Source organism: Haliotis rufescens, unplaced genomic scaffold (assembly GCF_023055435.1).
Source record: "Haliotis rufescens isolate VD_foot unplaced genomic scaffold, xgHalRufe1.0.p SCAF_10, whole genome shotgun sequence".
NCBI lineage: Eukaryota > Metazoa > Mollusca > Gastropoda > Lepetellida > Haliotidae > Haliotis > Haliotis rufescens.
Window position 1 is genome coordinate 8717150 of NW_025963780.1, and position 17966 is coordinate 8735115.

At 38.7% G+C, this 17966-nt stretch overlaps 1 protein-coding gene across 6 annotated transcripts in view; it reads right to left on the bottom strand.

The window, feature by feature from the left end:
- The window catches only part of LOC124118617 (protein piccolo-like), a 109920-nt gene extending 92334 nt beyond the window's left edge, over window positions 1-17586 (bottom strand). For 4 of the 6 annotated variants that reach the window (XM_048386742.1, XM_048386744.1, XM_048386743.1 and 1 more), the window contains exon 1: window positions 17302-17348. In XM_048386742.1, coding sequence (XP_048242699.1) covers window positions 17302-17333 — 32 coding nt within the window. In that variant the 5' untranslated portion in view covers window positions 17334-17348. Of the gene's footprint in view, window positions 1-4412; window positions 4549-17301; window positions 17349-17496 lie in introns of those variants that run through there. The other 2 variants (XM_048386741.1, XM_048386740.1) reach the window with 2 other exon arrangements.
- Window positions 17587-17966: the final 380 nt, after the last annotated feature.

Sequence of the window (17966 nt, forward strand, 5' to 3'; positions counted from 1 at the left end):
TGGCAGTTTTTGTTCATCAGATCATATAACATTGAATGACAGCTATTGAGACCAGTGTCGCAGAGTGTCTCTCCAGCCGAGCACATAATGACTGCCACACGCTATACAGGGGGACTGGCAAGGCCACTTTCTTCCGACATCCCAGGATTCTTGCAAACAAAGTCGGCCAACTTCTGGATCATGTTTACAACGCAGAAAAAATAAACACTCGCTGACAAACAGTGACCTTTACGTTGAAAATCATGACTATAAACCAATATGTCTGAAAATGCAGAGCTGCAGCAACCTTAACTTGGAGTTATTGAAATGATTCAATCATCAGTTATTCTTCACCTGTGCAGAGTGAATAAATGACAGTAATAAATGCTTAAAATTCAGGTAAATTGCCATTCAGGTTACAAAGTTGCCAGACTTCTATTACACTGAACAATACCGACAAATAACTACAGATGAGAATAACTGACACACAGCGTTCAACTATATGAGATGCATTAATACTGGGTCCTTATCTTCCTGCCACTGATGACAAATAGTTCATATCTTATATCATATTAACTAAATCTAACAAACAAATACTGCCAGACCACTGGACATGTATGTTGTAAAGCTGAGCATCCGAGACAAGTCTCTGGAGTGAGTGAGTGAGTATGGTTTTACGCCACTTTTAGCAATATTCCAGCAATATCACAGCGGGGGACACCAGAAATGGGCTTCACACAAATCTCTGGAAAGCATGGTCAGTAAGGTTGCAATATAAAGAGTAAATGATATCTATGTAGCTTGGGTTGTTTCTTCAAATGACACATCAAAGGGTTGTTTCTCATTGCACATCGATCCACTGTCACAGGTACAAACTTGACAGGAAGAAATAGTAAAATCTGAAATCTTAAGATTATTAATTTTATTCCACATCGACGAAATATCATGTGATCAGGTGAGTAAAGAAAGCAACAAAAAAACAGAGCTTAAAGGGGTGACTACATTCAGACAGCGGGGGCCCAGCATCTTGGATTCAAGTCATGCATACAAATACCACTGTCTGCCAACTCAGTCTTTTTCATGTACATCAATCTAGCAGTCAGTGATTCCCCTACTTACACAGTGACAATGCCTTGGTTTCACCCACAAATGACAACATGTACATCTATAGTGTAATGGGCCACACAGCAAGATCCTCCCCTCTTTAACGCTACACAAACCTTACGTACAGTTCTTGGCAGCAGTTCATGACGCGATATCCTTCAGTTGTCCAGGCAGCATCTTAATAGTGCTACAAATCAATGGCGTGACTGTCCTGCACTTGATACCAGGCATTTTCCTGGTTTTACATTATAACTTGTAGCTTAATTTAGGAGATAAATCAAGTGTGTGTTCAATTAAGAGGTTTCAAACAACTAATATTTTTAGTAGGTTGAACGTGTGAATTCAGGGATGGATGAAGATCGGATTGAATCTTCATGCATGTTTGCTCTATGTACCCAAACTATAGTTTTCACCATAATACTTGAATAAATTCAACAGAAATGAGACCCAATCAAATCCTGCAGGCAGATGTCCTGTAAGTGTCATTTAAATGGACAAACCTTGAGAAAATGAAGTGAATTTTAATACATTTTGTTGAGAGTACACACCACTATAATGACATTATAAAGTTCTACAGATGGGAAGTCTAAGCATGTAGACGTGGTAGACATGGCGTCACAGTATGTGATAGGGTAGCGCCAAATGTCAAGCCATGTTGATAATACTTAATGTTACAATACACTCTCAAGATTTCTGCGTGATATTGCAACGCTTGCAGTAGATAATGTCTGAATCGCCACACATTTTTTATCAACTTTAGTAAGATCAGTATTTGCATTGCTGAACTGGCACATTTGTGAAAGGTGTGCTTCTTTCAAATTAGTAACATAATTGGAAGTTTTCCAAATCAATAATGTTTTTACAGGGAGCTCATAATAAAGAGTGCAAACACAAACTAGACACACACCTAGGAGAGTGACATTTCTGAGTTGACAGAGTGCTATACAACGCACAAGATCTCCTGGCATTACAGCAAGACATGCAGTACAGCATGCAACTGCACCTGCAACACCTGCACCTATTCACTGACAGTGAATCTGTGCACTGCTGGACATGCAATACAGCATGACTAAACACCTGCAACTACTCACTGACAGTGAATCTGTGCACTGCTGGACATGCAACTACTCACTGACAGTGAATCTGTGCACTGCTGGACATGCAGTACAGCATGACTAAACACCTGCAACTACTCACTGACAGTGAATCTGTGCACTGCTGGACATGCAACTACTCACTGACAGTGAATCTGTGCACTGCTGCAAATGATCACCCAGACAGCAAATGATCACACAGACGGTAGATGATCACACAGAGGGTAGATGATCAAAGACAGTAAATGATCACACAGCCAGTTGATAATCACACGGACAGTAGATGATCACAAACAGTAAATGATCACACAGACAGTAGATGATCACAGACAGTAGATGATCACACAGCCAGTAGATGATCATAGCTAGAAGATGATCACACAGCCAGTAGATGATCACGACCGTAGATGATCACACAGACAGTAGACGATCACAGACAGTAGATGATCACAGACAGTAGATGATCACACAGCCAGTAGATGATCATAGCTAGAAGATGATCACACAGCCAGTAGATGATCACGACCGTAGATGATCACACAGACAGTAGACGATCACAGACAGTAGATGATCACAGCCAGTAGATGATCACAGCCAGAAGATGATCACACAGCCAGTAGATGATCACACAGCCAATAGATGATCACACAGCCAGTAGATGATCATAGCCAGAAGATGATCACACAGCCAGTAGATGATCACGACCGTAGATGATCACACAGACAGTAGACGATCACAGACAGTAGATGATCACAGCCAGTAGATGATCACAGCCAGAAGATGATCACACAGCCAGTAGATGATCACATACAGTAGATGATCATAGCCAGTAGATGATCACACAGCCAGTAGATGATCACATACAGTAGATGATCATAGCCAGTAGATGATCACACAGCCAGTAGATAATCACGACCATAGATGATCACACAGACAGTAGATGATCAGAGAAAATAGATGATCACAGACAGTAGACGATCACAGACAGTAGATGATCACACAGCCAGTAGATGATCACACAGCCAATAGATGATCACACAGCCAGTAGATGATCACACAGACAGTAGATGATCACACAGCAAATAGATGATCACACAGCCAGATGATGATCACAGAGACAGTAGAGTATCACAGACAGTAGATGATCACACACACAGTAGATGATCACACACAGTAGATTATCACAGCCAGTAGATGATCACAGCCAGTAGATGATCACACAGACAGTAGATGATCACACAGCCAATAGATGATCACACAGCCAGTAGATGATCACACAACCAGTAGATGATCACACACACAGTAGAGTATCACACAGACAGTAGATGATCACACACAGTAGATTATCACAGCCAGTAGATGATCACACAGCCAGGAGATGATCAAACAGACAGTAGATGATCACACAACCAGTAGATGATCACACAGACAGTAGATGATCACACAACCAGTAGATGATCAAACAGACAGTAGATGATCATGGGCAGTAGATGATCACACAGACAGTAGATGATCACACAGCCAGTAGATGATCACAGACAGTAGATGATCACACAGCCAGTAGATGATCACGCAGCCAGATGATGATCACTGAGACAGTAGAGTATCACACAGCCAGTAGATGATCACACAGCCAGTAGATGATCACCCCACCAGTAGATGATCACAGAGACAGTAGAGTATCAGGGACAGTAGATGATCACACAGCCAGTAAATGATCACAGACAGTAGAGTATCACACAGCCAGTAGATGATCACACAGACAGTAGATGATCACCCCACCAGTAGATGATCACAGAGACAGTAGATGATCACACAGACAGTAGATGATCACAGACAATAGAAAACATACTCTACATCTATATTTTGGAAATAAAAAAAGTAATTCTGATAACCTCAGCCACAGACATAAACTTTCAATAATTGCTGTCTATCCAGTTCATAAAATACTTCAAAAACAAATCAAATCAGACCATATTATGTAAATAAGCATATGCATCATTTACTGTGAAATACATTGACCGGACAGGTCTGTGTGGGCATAGATGATGTATTCACTTATAGAAGACCTCCCTGGTCAACAGCTCTACATTGACGAGGAAAAGCATTGAAGTTGAAACAGTGTATGTTGACATGAGTGAGCTGGCTACATTTCGCCACTGTAATATCTTAACAAAATAAGCCTCAAACTAAAAGCTACACATCAAACGTGATATTTTATCAACATGTCCTTACCTTCTGACTAGAATGACCCCCTCCAATGTGTATGTACTCCAAAAGTCATTTCTCTCTAGTCAAAAACCTATGCTTTTGTCACTACCCACTGTTGAAGTTAGTGACCCAGCTATGAGCTAGCAGTTCCTAAATCACCGATGTTACCTGTTCGTGTACAGCCCAACCAAGACAGGAGGGATTCTCGTGGCTCACAGAGAGCTCTGCTCAGCCACTGGGAGAGCGTTGACATATTGTGGACAGCTTTTAATGAACATGGTGCTTTCCTAATGATCATCATTGCGGCAGGAGGCAGGGGTCACTCAGTGTAGCTGATGCGTTTCTATAATCAACACTTACTTGTAAGAATCAATGAATAATGACCCTTCAAAGAAGGGACACTTGGAATAGAAGATACCTTTTTATAGTTATGTTTGGTTCATCCTTTGTAACAGTAAGCCTTTTCAGAGGGACATACAAGTTGTAGCAAATGTATGTAAAATTTATTGTAATGAAAAATAGTAGTATAATTATATTTGACAGAAAGCAGAAAGAATTATCTGCCTACTTATTATAATATATCAGTCAATCCAATACAGTAAACTACGGTTATAACGAACTCAAAGGGACTACTAATTTTAGTTCGTTATAACCGTAATTCGTTATAAGCATATATACAGTATAGCTACAGCAAATAGTCGGGACTAAAAAGTTAGTTCGTTATATCCGTTAGTTCGTTATAAGCGTGTTCGTTATAACCGTAGTTCACTGTATATGTATATTACACATATCTTGATAATGTTTTAGGATCCTATAAAGTGCTACACTTGTATACCTCATGTACCTATGTTACAGATATATGTCTACTCAATTGAAATATAAACAAAAAAAGAAGAGTTGGGTAGCAATGCATGCTTTGCCCATGCTGTGTCACACATACACGGAATCCGGACACTTGGGTGAGTGAGGACCATTGTGTCATGCACCATTGTAGCAGTCAGCCCCAGTGAGGCAGCCCACGCATCCTTACTGCCTTGTGAAGCCACGAGGAGAGAACAAATCGGAATGGGAAAAGATCATAATCTGTACAGGACCATCAGTGTTCCAGCAAATTTTTTGAGCCTATATAGATTTATTTTTTTGTAGTATTGGACACTGTGGGCTGATATTCATGGATGTAAGCAGTTCAATTTGTCAAATGAAATGATTAATACATTGAAAAGTTTTTTTGAAGAGGTCTTAATCACTTTATTAAGAAAGCATGTCACATGGTTTCCTTAGAAGTCTATAAACAGCATTTAAAGTAAGTTCTGACAAAACAACTTCTACTGTTCGACACTAATTATCAGCTTTAACAATAAACATATCCACTTTGATATGAAAGCTGCAAGTCAATAGATCTTTATATTTTATCTTATTATGCCTCAAAGTGAGACTGACCAATCAGAGAGCAGAACTACTCACCCCACATGAGCCCGTATACATCAGTAAAAATCCAAGATGGATGTTACTGACCTAATTATTATTAGACCGTATACCCTCAGTAGCAGCCATTTTGGATTTTGCAACACCTGCTTCACATATTTCACATGAAAATTCGGGTACAGAAATTTGTTATTCGACACTGGTTTGTGTTTTAATATCATTAATTGTGATGCGCAAAGCCATCATGTTTAAAGAAACCCCGTTCATGACTTTATTTATAAAACGTATAGAGAAAAATTGATGATGTCACAAAGAAGAAATGTGACGCCAATGACGTCACATATAGCAATAGAATAGATTGTTGAGCAGCCTGTTGTTGGGGGAAAGCGGACTGCTATCAAGTTACAGTTGTCCACAGATTTCTGTTAACATGCAGGCGTTTTCATGAAAATTCTATCCATTTTAGCTATAATACTTGTTTAAACATTCACATTTAGTGCATTACATATTCCATAGCTAACGTATATGTTTACATTAATGCGTTGTATCGGAAACATATGCACTGGTCCTGTCGTTTGTACTGGTTGTATGTTTTGACATGACATGTGCGATAAAGAAACCAAATAGAGTAAACATTTCGGCATAATAAATTCATTATAATGGTGTCTTTAGTGGCCGTATACGGTGTCATATTAGGTTAGCCAAAAACATTGGGCTCGGCTCACAACAAATATTCTTCTGCTAACCTGATATGACACTGTATACGGCCACTAAAGACACCATAACTAATAATATTACAAGATGACCAAATAATAAACTTGATTTAATCACAATTATTTGTTAAATACTGAAAAACATCAACAACCCTATATTCAGCATCTCCATCCATGACTCACCACAACGTGGTCAGCTGTACCACACCTCCAGCAGTCGCTTCACTCCCTATGCTGCAAGAATGTTAATGTGTGTAGCAGTCAAATCAACTTGAATTTGTATTTATGTATGATCCAAAATTTCAGCTGACATATGTAAACACGGTGAGGTAACAGAAGGCTGATTTCATGCGCCAGCAGGTCATCACAGACCACTGGTTAGGAGAAAATAACAACTGATGTACTATGTTCTAATCACATACACAGTACAGACATGGCAGAGTAATAAGTGGCAAATTATAGTAGTAGCAGTAGTAGTAGTAGTAGTAGCAGCAGCAGCAGCAGCAGCAGTAGTAGTTAAAACGCAGTCTCACTTTGAAAGTATGAGTAGGTATCAAACTGTGTAATGTGAGTTCTGTATGATGAGACAGATTTGTTTGTGAAACATTATTGTCACACGATCACACCTGAGCTGTTTGCACAATAAATGTAAACTTCCTAATGAAGTCCATCAAGTCAGATCCTTACATATGATGGCGCAAATAACCATGTGGGTGTAGCTGTACAAAGACAAAATAAAAACGACATTTCACATTATTTGTTCATCAATAATTATTCTGGATATATATGCAGTGTAATTTCAGCTTGTTTATTGAAATCTAATGTATTGCAGGGTATCCCATGGCATGCAAACGTTGTGGTCAACACAGAAGTTGGTTTTTGATGGAAGAAATGATTATGATTTTTAGTTTTCCCCTCACCCTTCTGTTTTTTAGCAACACTGGAATCTGTAAAAACATGGATAAAGTCCCCTTGGACTTCATTAAGCTGGGAATGCTGCGTGGAAGTTTCACACATAAGTTTGAAGCATGATGGGAAAAAACAGATATATACTAATCATTTGTACCTGAGTCCTATGGCTATTTCAGATAAAGTATATTCAATAAAACCAAACCTCAGACTCTGAACAACGAATCATGTTGAGAGATGTATACAGAAGAAACTTTCAGAATGACTTCCTAAAAAGCAAACATTTTTCTGTTACAAACCTATCTATCATCTATTTTAAGTCAACAAGCATCCAAACACAATTCTTCGAAAGCATAGGTAAACTTAACATAGAAATTGTGGACTTAAAATAGTTCAAATATGACTAGGCATAATTGAATCAGAACATTAAACACAGATAAAATAAATGTTATTTATGACAAAGAGCAAATGTAAATAAGAATATTCAAAGTCACACGTTCAACAAATTTGGAAGTACTCTCCCTGGCACAGAACTGTCAAAATGGGAACTTACGAGTTGGGTTGGACTGTACGAAGTTTACAACCAGTGGGCTGGTAAAGACTATGACAAACATTGAGGCTGATAGGCAAACATATAAACAGGGAAGGCTACTCCTTCATGTACTCCTGTGTTATACATGGGGAGGTTAAACCTTTACCCTTCTGGGATACATTATTGTAGGTTTTAATTTAACAATTAGGTATGACATTTTGTCTAAAAGAGGGACAAACTTAAAATGCATGAATAGCCATTTGCAGTGAATTGTGTGCTTGTTTGTTGTTTAACGTCACACTCAGTAATGTTCCAGCTATATGACGGTGATCTGTAAATAATTGAATTTGGACCAGACAATCCAGTGATTGATATCATGAGCATCGATCCATGCAATTGGGATACGATGACAGGCATCAACCAAGTCGGTGAACCTGACCAACTGACCCTGTTAGCCGCCTCGTAGGACAAACATGGTTGCTAAAAACCTAGTCTCTGCCTGGACCTTCATACGTCCCATTGGCAGTAAATAACCTGATACTGTCTTAAAATAAAACAGTTGATAATTATTTTAAGAAATAGCTTTCAGTGACTGTACATTGCTAGAATTAATTATCGGACAGTTCACTGGTCTTTGCTTGCACCTTGTCACATGCTGCTTGGCACACCAAGTATGTGCTTCACAGCTGTTTGGAATCAAACCTAGACCCTGTGTCTGACAAGTCAATACAATTACCACTTGGCTTCCTCAACACCTTTCAGGGTTTGGAATTAACAGTGTTATACAAAAAACACATTCAAATATTTAAAGACGTAAAAACAGAAATAAAACCAAAGACCGCAATGACTGGGTAAGGTTGTACACCTCTGTCAAGGGATTTATCTTCTGTACCACATGCAGGGAATCACTCTCAGGATTGTTGCATCGGAGTATAGGACAATAGTTTACATCTGAGGACAATAAGACTCCATCAAAGTTGATGCAAAAATATGTTCAGTGTTGACTCAAGGTTTCTAAACCTATGCAATAGAAATTATTAAAAGCAGTCTGTACACCTACAACAAAACAGCAATAGAAATGATTAAAAGCAAATCTAAAGGTTTCTAAACCTATTCAATCAAAATTATTAAAAGCAATCTGTGCACCTTTAACGAAACAGCAATTGTTATTTTGTATGCCTGTGAACTGAACTGATGGCATGCTTTCATCCATAAAAAAGAAAGTTATTGTTGTGGCCAAACCAAGAACCTTCTGGGATAAATAAGTATGAAAGGTACAGGTATACAGATACCCATAAACCTCATCAACATAACTGACAAGGTTTCTTTCTCGCTGGAGTATTCTTATTTTGTTTAATCAATTCTTTTCCCTTGTGAGGGTAATTAAATTCCCCCATTCCTACAGTATCAACCCTGAACAGAACATAACACCTTCATTCTAAATCATGGGCACAAACAGGCATTACTCGTGTGCTTCATGCCTATTGTCAGAGCATATATTAAGTTTCTAAAACCAGTCCATCCACCATGCACATACTTTTGACTGTTCAAACATAACCTATTTCTTTACAAAAAGAAGAAATATGACAAATAACTGGCAAGGGAGAGCATACTATAGAGGTGAAGCTTGAGGGTAGGTAAGTCTAGAGGCCTGCAGGAGTGGAGGATGGAGGAGCCAGGTTGTATGTATCCACCCACACAGACTTAGGACACACCTTGGTTTCCACACTAAGTACCCACAGGAGTGAGTGAGTGGGTGAGTATGGTGCTGCTTCTTGCACTATTCCAGCAATATCATGGCAAGTGACACCAGAAAACAGCTTCACACATTGCACCCATGTGGGGAATCATACCCAGGTCTTCGGTGTGACAAGCGAACGCTTTAACCACTAGGCTACCCCACTGCCCCAGTACCCACAGGAAGAGTTCAACCTATTAATTCACCTATTGCTCGGAGGGAGGGAAGTAATATTCTGCTTTCAGCAATGATACAGTGTGCCACCCAGGTTTGTGTGAGATGAACATCACATCAGCAGTATTACAGCCATATATTGATAGGAGTTTTGTTTGTTTGTTGTTGAACACTGCACTTAGCAATATTCCAGCTATATGACGGCAATCTGAAAATAATTGAGTCAGGACCAGACAATCCAGTGATTGACATCATGGGCATCAATCCACACATTTGGCATACGATTACATGCATCAACCAAGTCAGTGAGCCTGACCACTTGATCCCTTTAGTCGCCTCTTACGACAAGCATGGGTTGCTGAAGACCTATTCTACCCTGGACCTTCATGGGTCTATATTGATATGTGCTAGGATGACACCAAAATGTGCTTCCCATTGTAAACAAGATCAAAACACAGCAACAAGATCTTCATAGCACAAAAATATCTACATAGTACAACAAGATCTACTTAATTGTAATAAAGAAGTTGTTCATCCATAAATTCTAATCCTTACTTAGTACTCCAACTTCTAAATGCCTATCAAAGAAGATCTGAATAGTACAAGATCTACATAGTACAAGATCTACATAGTACAACAATATCTTAGTACAAGATCTGTGTAGTACAAGATCTGAGTAGTACAAGATCTGAGTAGTACAAGATCTGAGTATCTATCTGTGTAGTACAAGATCTGTGTAGTACAAGATCTGTGTAGTACAAGATCTGTGTAGTACAAGATCTGAGTAGTACAAGATCTGAGTAGTACAAGATCTGTGTAGTACAAGATCTGTGTAGAACAAGATCTGTGTAGTACAAGATCTTTGTAGTACAAGATCTGTGTAGTACAAGATCTGTGTAGTACAAGATGTGTAGTACAAGATCTGTGTAGTACAAGATCTGTGTAGTACAAGATGTGTGTAGTACAAGATCTGTGTAGTACAAGATATGTGTAGAGCAAGATCTGTGTAGTACAAGATGTGTAGTACGAGATCTGAGTATCTATCTGTGTAGTACAAGATCTGTGTAGTACAAGATCTGTGTAGTACAAGATCTGTGTAGTACAAGATCTGAGTATCTATCTATGTAGTACAAGATCTGTGTAGTACAAGATCTGTGTAGTACAAGATGTGTAGTACAAGATCTGTGTAGTACAAGATCTGTGTAGTACAAGATGTGTAGTTCAGGATCTGTGTAGTACAAGATCTGTGTAGTACAAGATATGTGTAGAGCAAGATCTGTGTAGTACAAGATCTGTGTAGTACAAGATCTGTGTAGTACAAGATCTGAGTAGTACAAGATCTGTGTAGTACAAGATCTGTGTAGTACAAGATCTGTGTAGTACAAGTTCTGAGTAGTACAAGATCTGTGTAGTACAAGATGTGTGTAGTACAAGATCTGAGTAGTACAAGATCTGTGTAGTACAAGATCTGTGTAGTACAAGATCTGTGTAGTACAAGTTCTGAGTAGTACAAGATCTGTGTAGTACAAGATCTGTGTAGTACAAGATCTGTGTAGTACAAGATCTGTGTAGTACAAGATGTGTAGTACGAGATCTGTGTAGTACAAGATGTGTGTAGTACAAGATGTGTAGTACAGGATCTGTGTAGTACAAGATGTGTAGTACGAGATCTGTGTAGTACAAGATCTGTGTAGTACAAGATGTGTGTAGTACAAGATGTGTAGAACAAGATCTGTGTAGTACAAGATGTGTAGTACAGGATCTGTGTAGTACAAGATCTGTGTAGTACAAGATATGTGTAGTACAAGATCTGTGTAGTACAAGATCTGAGTAGTACAAGATCTGTGTAGTACAAGATCTGTGTAGTACAAGATCTGTGTAGTACAAGATCTTTGTAGTACAAGATCTGTGTAGTACAATATCTGTGTAGTACAAGATCTGTGTAGTACAAGTTCTGAGTAGTACAAGATCTGTGTAGTACAAGATATGTGTAGAACAAGATGTGTGTAGTACAAGATCTGAGTAGTACAAGATCTGTGTAGTATAAGATGTGTGTAGTACAAGTTCTGAGTAGTACAAGATCTGTGTAGTACAAGTTCTGAGTAGTACAAGATCTGTGTAGTACAAGTTCTGAGTAGTACAAGATCTGTGTAGTACAAGATGTGTGTAGTACAAGATCTGAGTAGTACAAGATCTGTGTAGTACAAGATCTGTGTAGTACAAGATCTGTGTAGTACAAGATCTGAGTAGTACAAGATCTGTGTAGTACAAGATATGTGTAGAACAAGATCTGAGTAGTACAAGATGTGTGTAGTACAAGATCTGAGTATCTATCTGTGTAGTGCAAGATCTGAGTAGTACAAGATCTGTGTAGTACAAGATCTGTGTAGTACAAGATCTGTGTAGAACAAGATCTGTGTAGTACAAGATCTTTGTAGTACAAGATCTGTGTAGTACAAGATCTGTGTAGTACAAGATCTGTGTAGAACAAGATCTGTGTAGTACAAGATCTGTGTAGTACAAGATCTGTGTAGTATAAGATGTGTGTAGTACAAGATCTGAGTAGTACAAGATCTGTGTAGTACAAGATCTGTGTAGTACAAGATCTGTGTAGTACAAGATCTGTGTAGTACAAGATCTGTGTAGTATAAGATCTGTGTAGAACAAGATGTGTGTAGTACGAGATGTGTGTAGTACGAGATCTGTGTAGTACAAGATCTGTGTAGTACAAGTTCTGAGTAGTACAAGATGTGTGTAGTACAAGATCTGTGTAGAACAAGATGTGTGTAGTACGAGATCTGTGTAGTACAAGATCTGTGTAGTACAAGATCTGTGTAGTACAAGTTCTGAGTAGTACAAGATCTGTGTAGTACAAGATGTGTGTAGTACAAGATCTGAGTAGTACAAGATCTGTGTAGTACAAGATCTGTGTAGTACAAGATCTGTGTAGTACAAGTTCTGAGTAGTACAAGATCTGTGTAGTACAAGATGTGTGTAGTACAAGATCTGAGTATCTATCTGTGTAGTACAAGATCTGAGTAGTACAAGATCTGTGTAGTACAAGATCTGTGTAGTACAAGATCTGTGTAGAACAAGATCTGTGTAGTACAAGATCTGTGTAGTACAAGATCTGTGTAGAACAAGATCTGAGTAGTACAAGATGTGTGTAGTACAAGATCTGAGTATCTATCTGTGTAGTACAATATCTGAGTAGTACAAGATCTGTGTAGTACAAGATCTGTGTAGTACAAGATCTGTGTAGAACAAGATCTGTGTAGTACAAGATCTTTGTAGTACAAGATCTGTGTAGTACAAGATCTGTGTAGTACAAGATGTGTAGTACAAGATCTGTGTAGTACAAGATCTGTGTAGTACAAGATCTGTGTAGTACAATATCTGTGTAGTACAAGATCTGTGTAGAGCAAGATCTGTGTAGTACAAGATGAGTAGTACGAGATCTGAGTATCTATCTGTGTAGTACAAGATCTGTGTAGTACAAGATCTGTGTAGTACAAGATGTGTAGTACAAGATCTGTGTAGTACAAGATCTGTGTAGTACAAGATGTCTAGTACAAGATCTGTGTAGTACAAGATCTGTGTAGTACAAGATCTGAGTATCTATCTGTGTAGTACAAGATCTGTGTAGTACAAGATCTGTGTAGTACAAGATGTGTAGTACGAGATCTTAGTATCTATCTGTGTAGTACAAGATCTGTGTAGTACAAGATGTGTAGTACGAGATCTGAGTATCTATCTGTGTAGTACAAGATCTGTGTAGTACAAGATCTGTGTAGTATAAGATGTGTAGTACAAGATGTGTAGTACAAGATCTGTGTAGTACAAGATCTGTGTAGTACAAGATCTGTGTAGTACAAGATGTGTAGTACAAGATCTGTGTAGAACAAGATCTGTGTAGTACAAGATGTGTAGTACGAGATCTGAGTATATATCTGTGTAGTACAAGATCTGTGTAGTACAAGATCTGTGTAGTACAAGATGTGTAGTACAAGATCTGTGTAGTACAAGATCTGTGTAGTACAAGATATGTGTAGTACAAGATCTGTGTAGTACAAGATCTGTGTAGTACAAGATATGTGTAGTACAAGATATGTGTAGAACAAGATGTGTGTAGTACAAGATCTGTGTAGTACAAGATATGTGTAGTACAAGATCTGTGTAGTACAAGATCTGTGTAGTACAAGATATGTGTAGTACAAGATGTGTGTAGTACAAGATCTGTGTAGTACAAGATATGTGTAGAACAAGATCTGTGTAGTACAAGATCTGTGTAGTACAAGATCTGAGTATCTATCTGTGTAGTACAAGTTCTGAGTAGTACAAGATCTGTGTAGTACAAGATCTGTGTAGTACAAGATATGTGTAGTACAAGATCTGTGTAGTACAAGATGTGTGTAGTACAAGATCTGTGTAGTACAAGATCTGTGTAGTACAAGTTCTGAGTAGTACAAGATCTGTGTAGTACAAGATCTGTGTAGTACAAGATCTGTGTAGTATAAGATGTGTGTAGTACAAGTTCTGAGTAGTACAAGATCTGTGTAGTACAAGATCTGTGTAGTATAAGATGTGTGTAGTACAAGTTCTGAGTAGTACAAGATCTGTGTAGTACAAGATCTGTGTAGTACAAGATCTGTGTAGTACAAGATCTGAGTAGTACAAGATCTGTGTAGTACAAGATCTGTGTAGTACAAGTTCTGTGTAGTACAAGATCTGTGTAGTACAAGATCTGTGTAGTACAAGATGTGTGTAGTACAAGATCTGTGTAGAACAAGATGTGTGTAGTACGAGATCTGTGTAGTACAAGATCTGTGTAGTATGCCAGTTCACAGCACTTGCTCAAAATCCCAACTGTAGCTGATTCCTCCCAATCCAGCAAACACAGTCGAACACTAGTAATTCAGTTACCAACATTTTGTCAACCTGTCGCAAGCTTTAAAGGTTTGGGGTACAGCTACGCGACAGCTTCAAATGTAAACACAGTAAGCGTTTGTCATGTTGTCCTACCGGGGAAGCTATTGGTCAGCTTTGTCCAGTAGGGCCAGACTGCAGGTTTGTTGACACAGCACCAGGGGGTGGGTTTCACCAACATTGTCAACACGTTAAAGGTCCATGGAATGTTTGACTGAAGCCAGGTTTTGCTATAGTTCACCTGGTGTCAGGCTGAACCTTACCTAGGATACCCATGTCCAGTTACTGTTAGAGATTACATCACGTGTAGGATATTGTAAACACCCAGTGATAATGAATCTACATAATGTCTTGAACTTCAGCTTCTTGCCAATTGAGCTTCCATGTACAGTAAATCAAACACATTTCACTCACTGTGTTACATTTCACATGAAAGTGAAAATAGTAGTATTTTACAAGTTTAAGTATTGCAACCACATCATTGATACAGCGACAATGCAGGGACACCATAGCTTGAAGAATAGTGCAATGCTCCTACAACTCACTTTTGCCATTAGCACTAAACAACTTGTAGTTCAATGGAAATTTTTTAACTTTTTATTTGATATGTAACACTGTATTTCTGATGATTTGACTTCAGTCTATGATTCTTCGCTACGCCGCCTAACATCAGACAACACATTGACACAATACATGGCATGAAATGCCTCCCACACACATGCAGGATTGTGCAAGGGACACATACCGCAGATCGGCCTAAGTTAAATCTGTGAGTACTGGAAATCTTGATTTCAATTCTAGTTGCCTATAAACAGAAGGTAAAGGACACAAGCTTAAGGGAACTAGTCCTCACAGGTACTGGACACATTTATTACTGAAGACCATAGGTGTCCTCATTCCAACTACGGTAAATATCCCAACAGAAGTAAAAGCCATAAGACACACATCTCTGTATTCCCTTCACAATAAGCCTGGCATCAAATTGCACAAACAAACATAAAACCCTCTCTGTCAATAAGCCCTTGATATTAGTTCAGTTTTCCATGCAAATCTTCCGCAAATACATCTAAATATAGCTTGGTTAAATCTGTCTGCTAAAACCATATGCAAATATAGAAGGATGAAACGCAAAATAACAATCGGTATTAAAAACTATCTGTGAAATTCTTTGTAAACGTGGTACGTGACATTGCCTAAAATCCTGGAGTCATAACATGGCATTGAGGTTTCACCTCTTGGAGCGGGGGCAAATATGTTGAATAATCCCCACCATCACATCGGCTCACATCAAGATCAAGGTACTTTCTATGTTTCACTGGAAAAACATAATGAGAAGACATTTCCTATTTTATTGTATTTCTAGCATGCAGAATAACATGTAGACATGTTTTCCTAACTTTAAAAAGGAGGAATTAGTATGTCTGAGCTGCTTGTTCGAATACTTGACCACTAAAATAAAATCTCCTTTTATCAGCATGAAAAAGTATTGACTACGTTTCTATAGTTTATGAAATGCCGACTCTATCCTGGTTCACCAATCTACTGATGGACTTGATCATGTTGGGGTGTCATGAATGGACTGTATAAAACAATGTAAAATGTGTCGCTCTTCAGATAAATAAACAAAAAATGTATGTATGTGCACCTCTGTATGTTTGATGGTTTTCTTTCATGTAGTGTGGGCAGATGACATGCACACACATACACCCAGATATATATGTATAGCAATACACACAAAGGTCACATCACATAAAAGTAACATGTAGGACTGATCCTGGCTCTATCCACATACATATGTCACTGTAACACATACTGGCCTCTGCATGCTGCCATACACATTACTTCATTTGCTCATATTCAATAATTCCTACATCAGATCCAGATTATATCAACATGGCTTAGACTGAAATGTTGAGTGAGACTGCTGACAGTAAAAGAGGTGAGTGAGTGAGTGACATTTTGTCGTGGCGGAGATCAGTCGTGTTAGCATCCCTCCCTCCACACCAGGTCAGTTGAATGAAACATGCAGCCTACTTTCAGAAACAACTAGGGATGTCACGATACAGGTGTCACACGATACATACAATACACATCTCCATACAGAAGCCATGATACAATACGTATACATACTGTATTATGACAGGTAGCAAGGAAATGCTAGTCAGGCCAGTTTTAAAAAAAAGTTTGTTCTTACTTATTGATATCATTGCGAGATCAACATTGACAATCAACGAGGGGTGAAATGTGAATCAATGCCAAATTAAGTGTATGGGGTTTCGTATTGTGCAAAGTATGTCGACAATGCACCGGTGTACAGGTGAAGCACGACGTACATCACTACACCAGTGTACAGGTGAATCACGACATCACTACAAACAACCATAAAGATACATGTATATTGTAACTCCAATTCAGTACTTTGACACTAAAAAGTCTTTCTGGCCATACCCAAACATGGTCTTCCTTTGTGATTAATAATGTGAGTACTACTCCTACCTAGCAGCCATTCCTGCCAGCCAATCCCCCATGATGGCCGGCCTTGTTACAGGTCAGGTGACGTCCTCATGAGATAGATAAGGTAACATAATACTCAAACAAAGAAAGTTGTCCCTTGCTTCTTTGTCACTCCCAGTTAGGGAAAGGGCCAGACTACATCTACATGATGTCATTAAACAAGAATGGATAATGTACCTTATATGTTGTAACAAGGAAGTCCTGTGTTATCCATGTAAGCAGCTCTACAGGGAGCAGTAAGAGAGCGGACTTTAGCCATCAGTTATCAGTCTGATCATGTCACCAAGATGAAGCAGCTTTATCTCACTTTCTCTGAGACAGCATGCCTGTACAGGACAGATCTTGACTGTTGTCCTCACAGGCTCACGACAATGCAACAGTCGGGACCTGCAGCAAAGTACGACTGGGACTGAATATTATCTCATATGTTTTTTCTATTACCTCCCAGATAGCAGAACCTCAGGTGCATCTGAACACGGTGAATAAATGCCTATTTGTTTGTTTTCAGAAATCTCCTGAAAATATGTTCAAAGAAAATCTTTTCTTAACAAACAGATCAGCTTCATTGTTTTCAAACAATATTGCCTCAGACCAAACTGATGGTATATTTTTTAGATGTATACATCATGAATGACTGTTTGTATTCT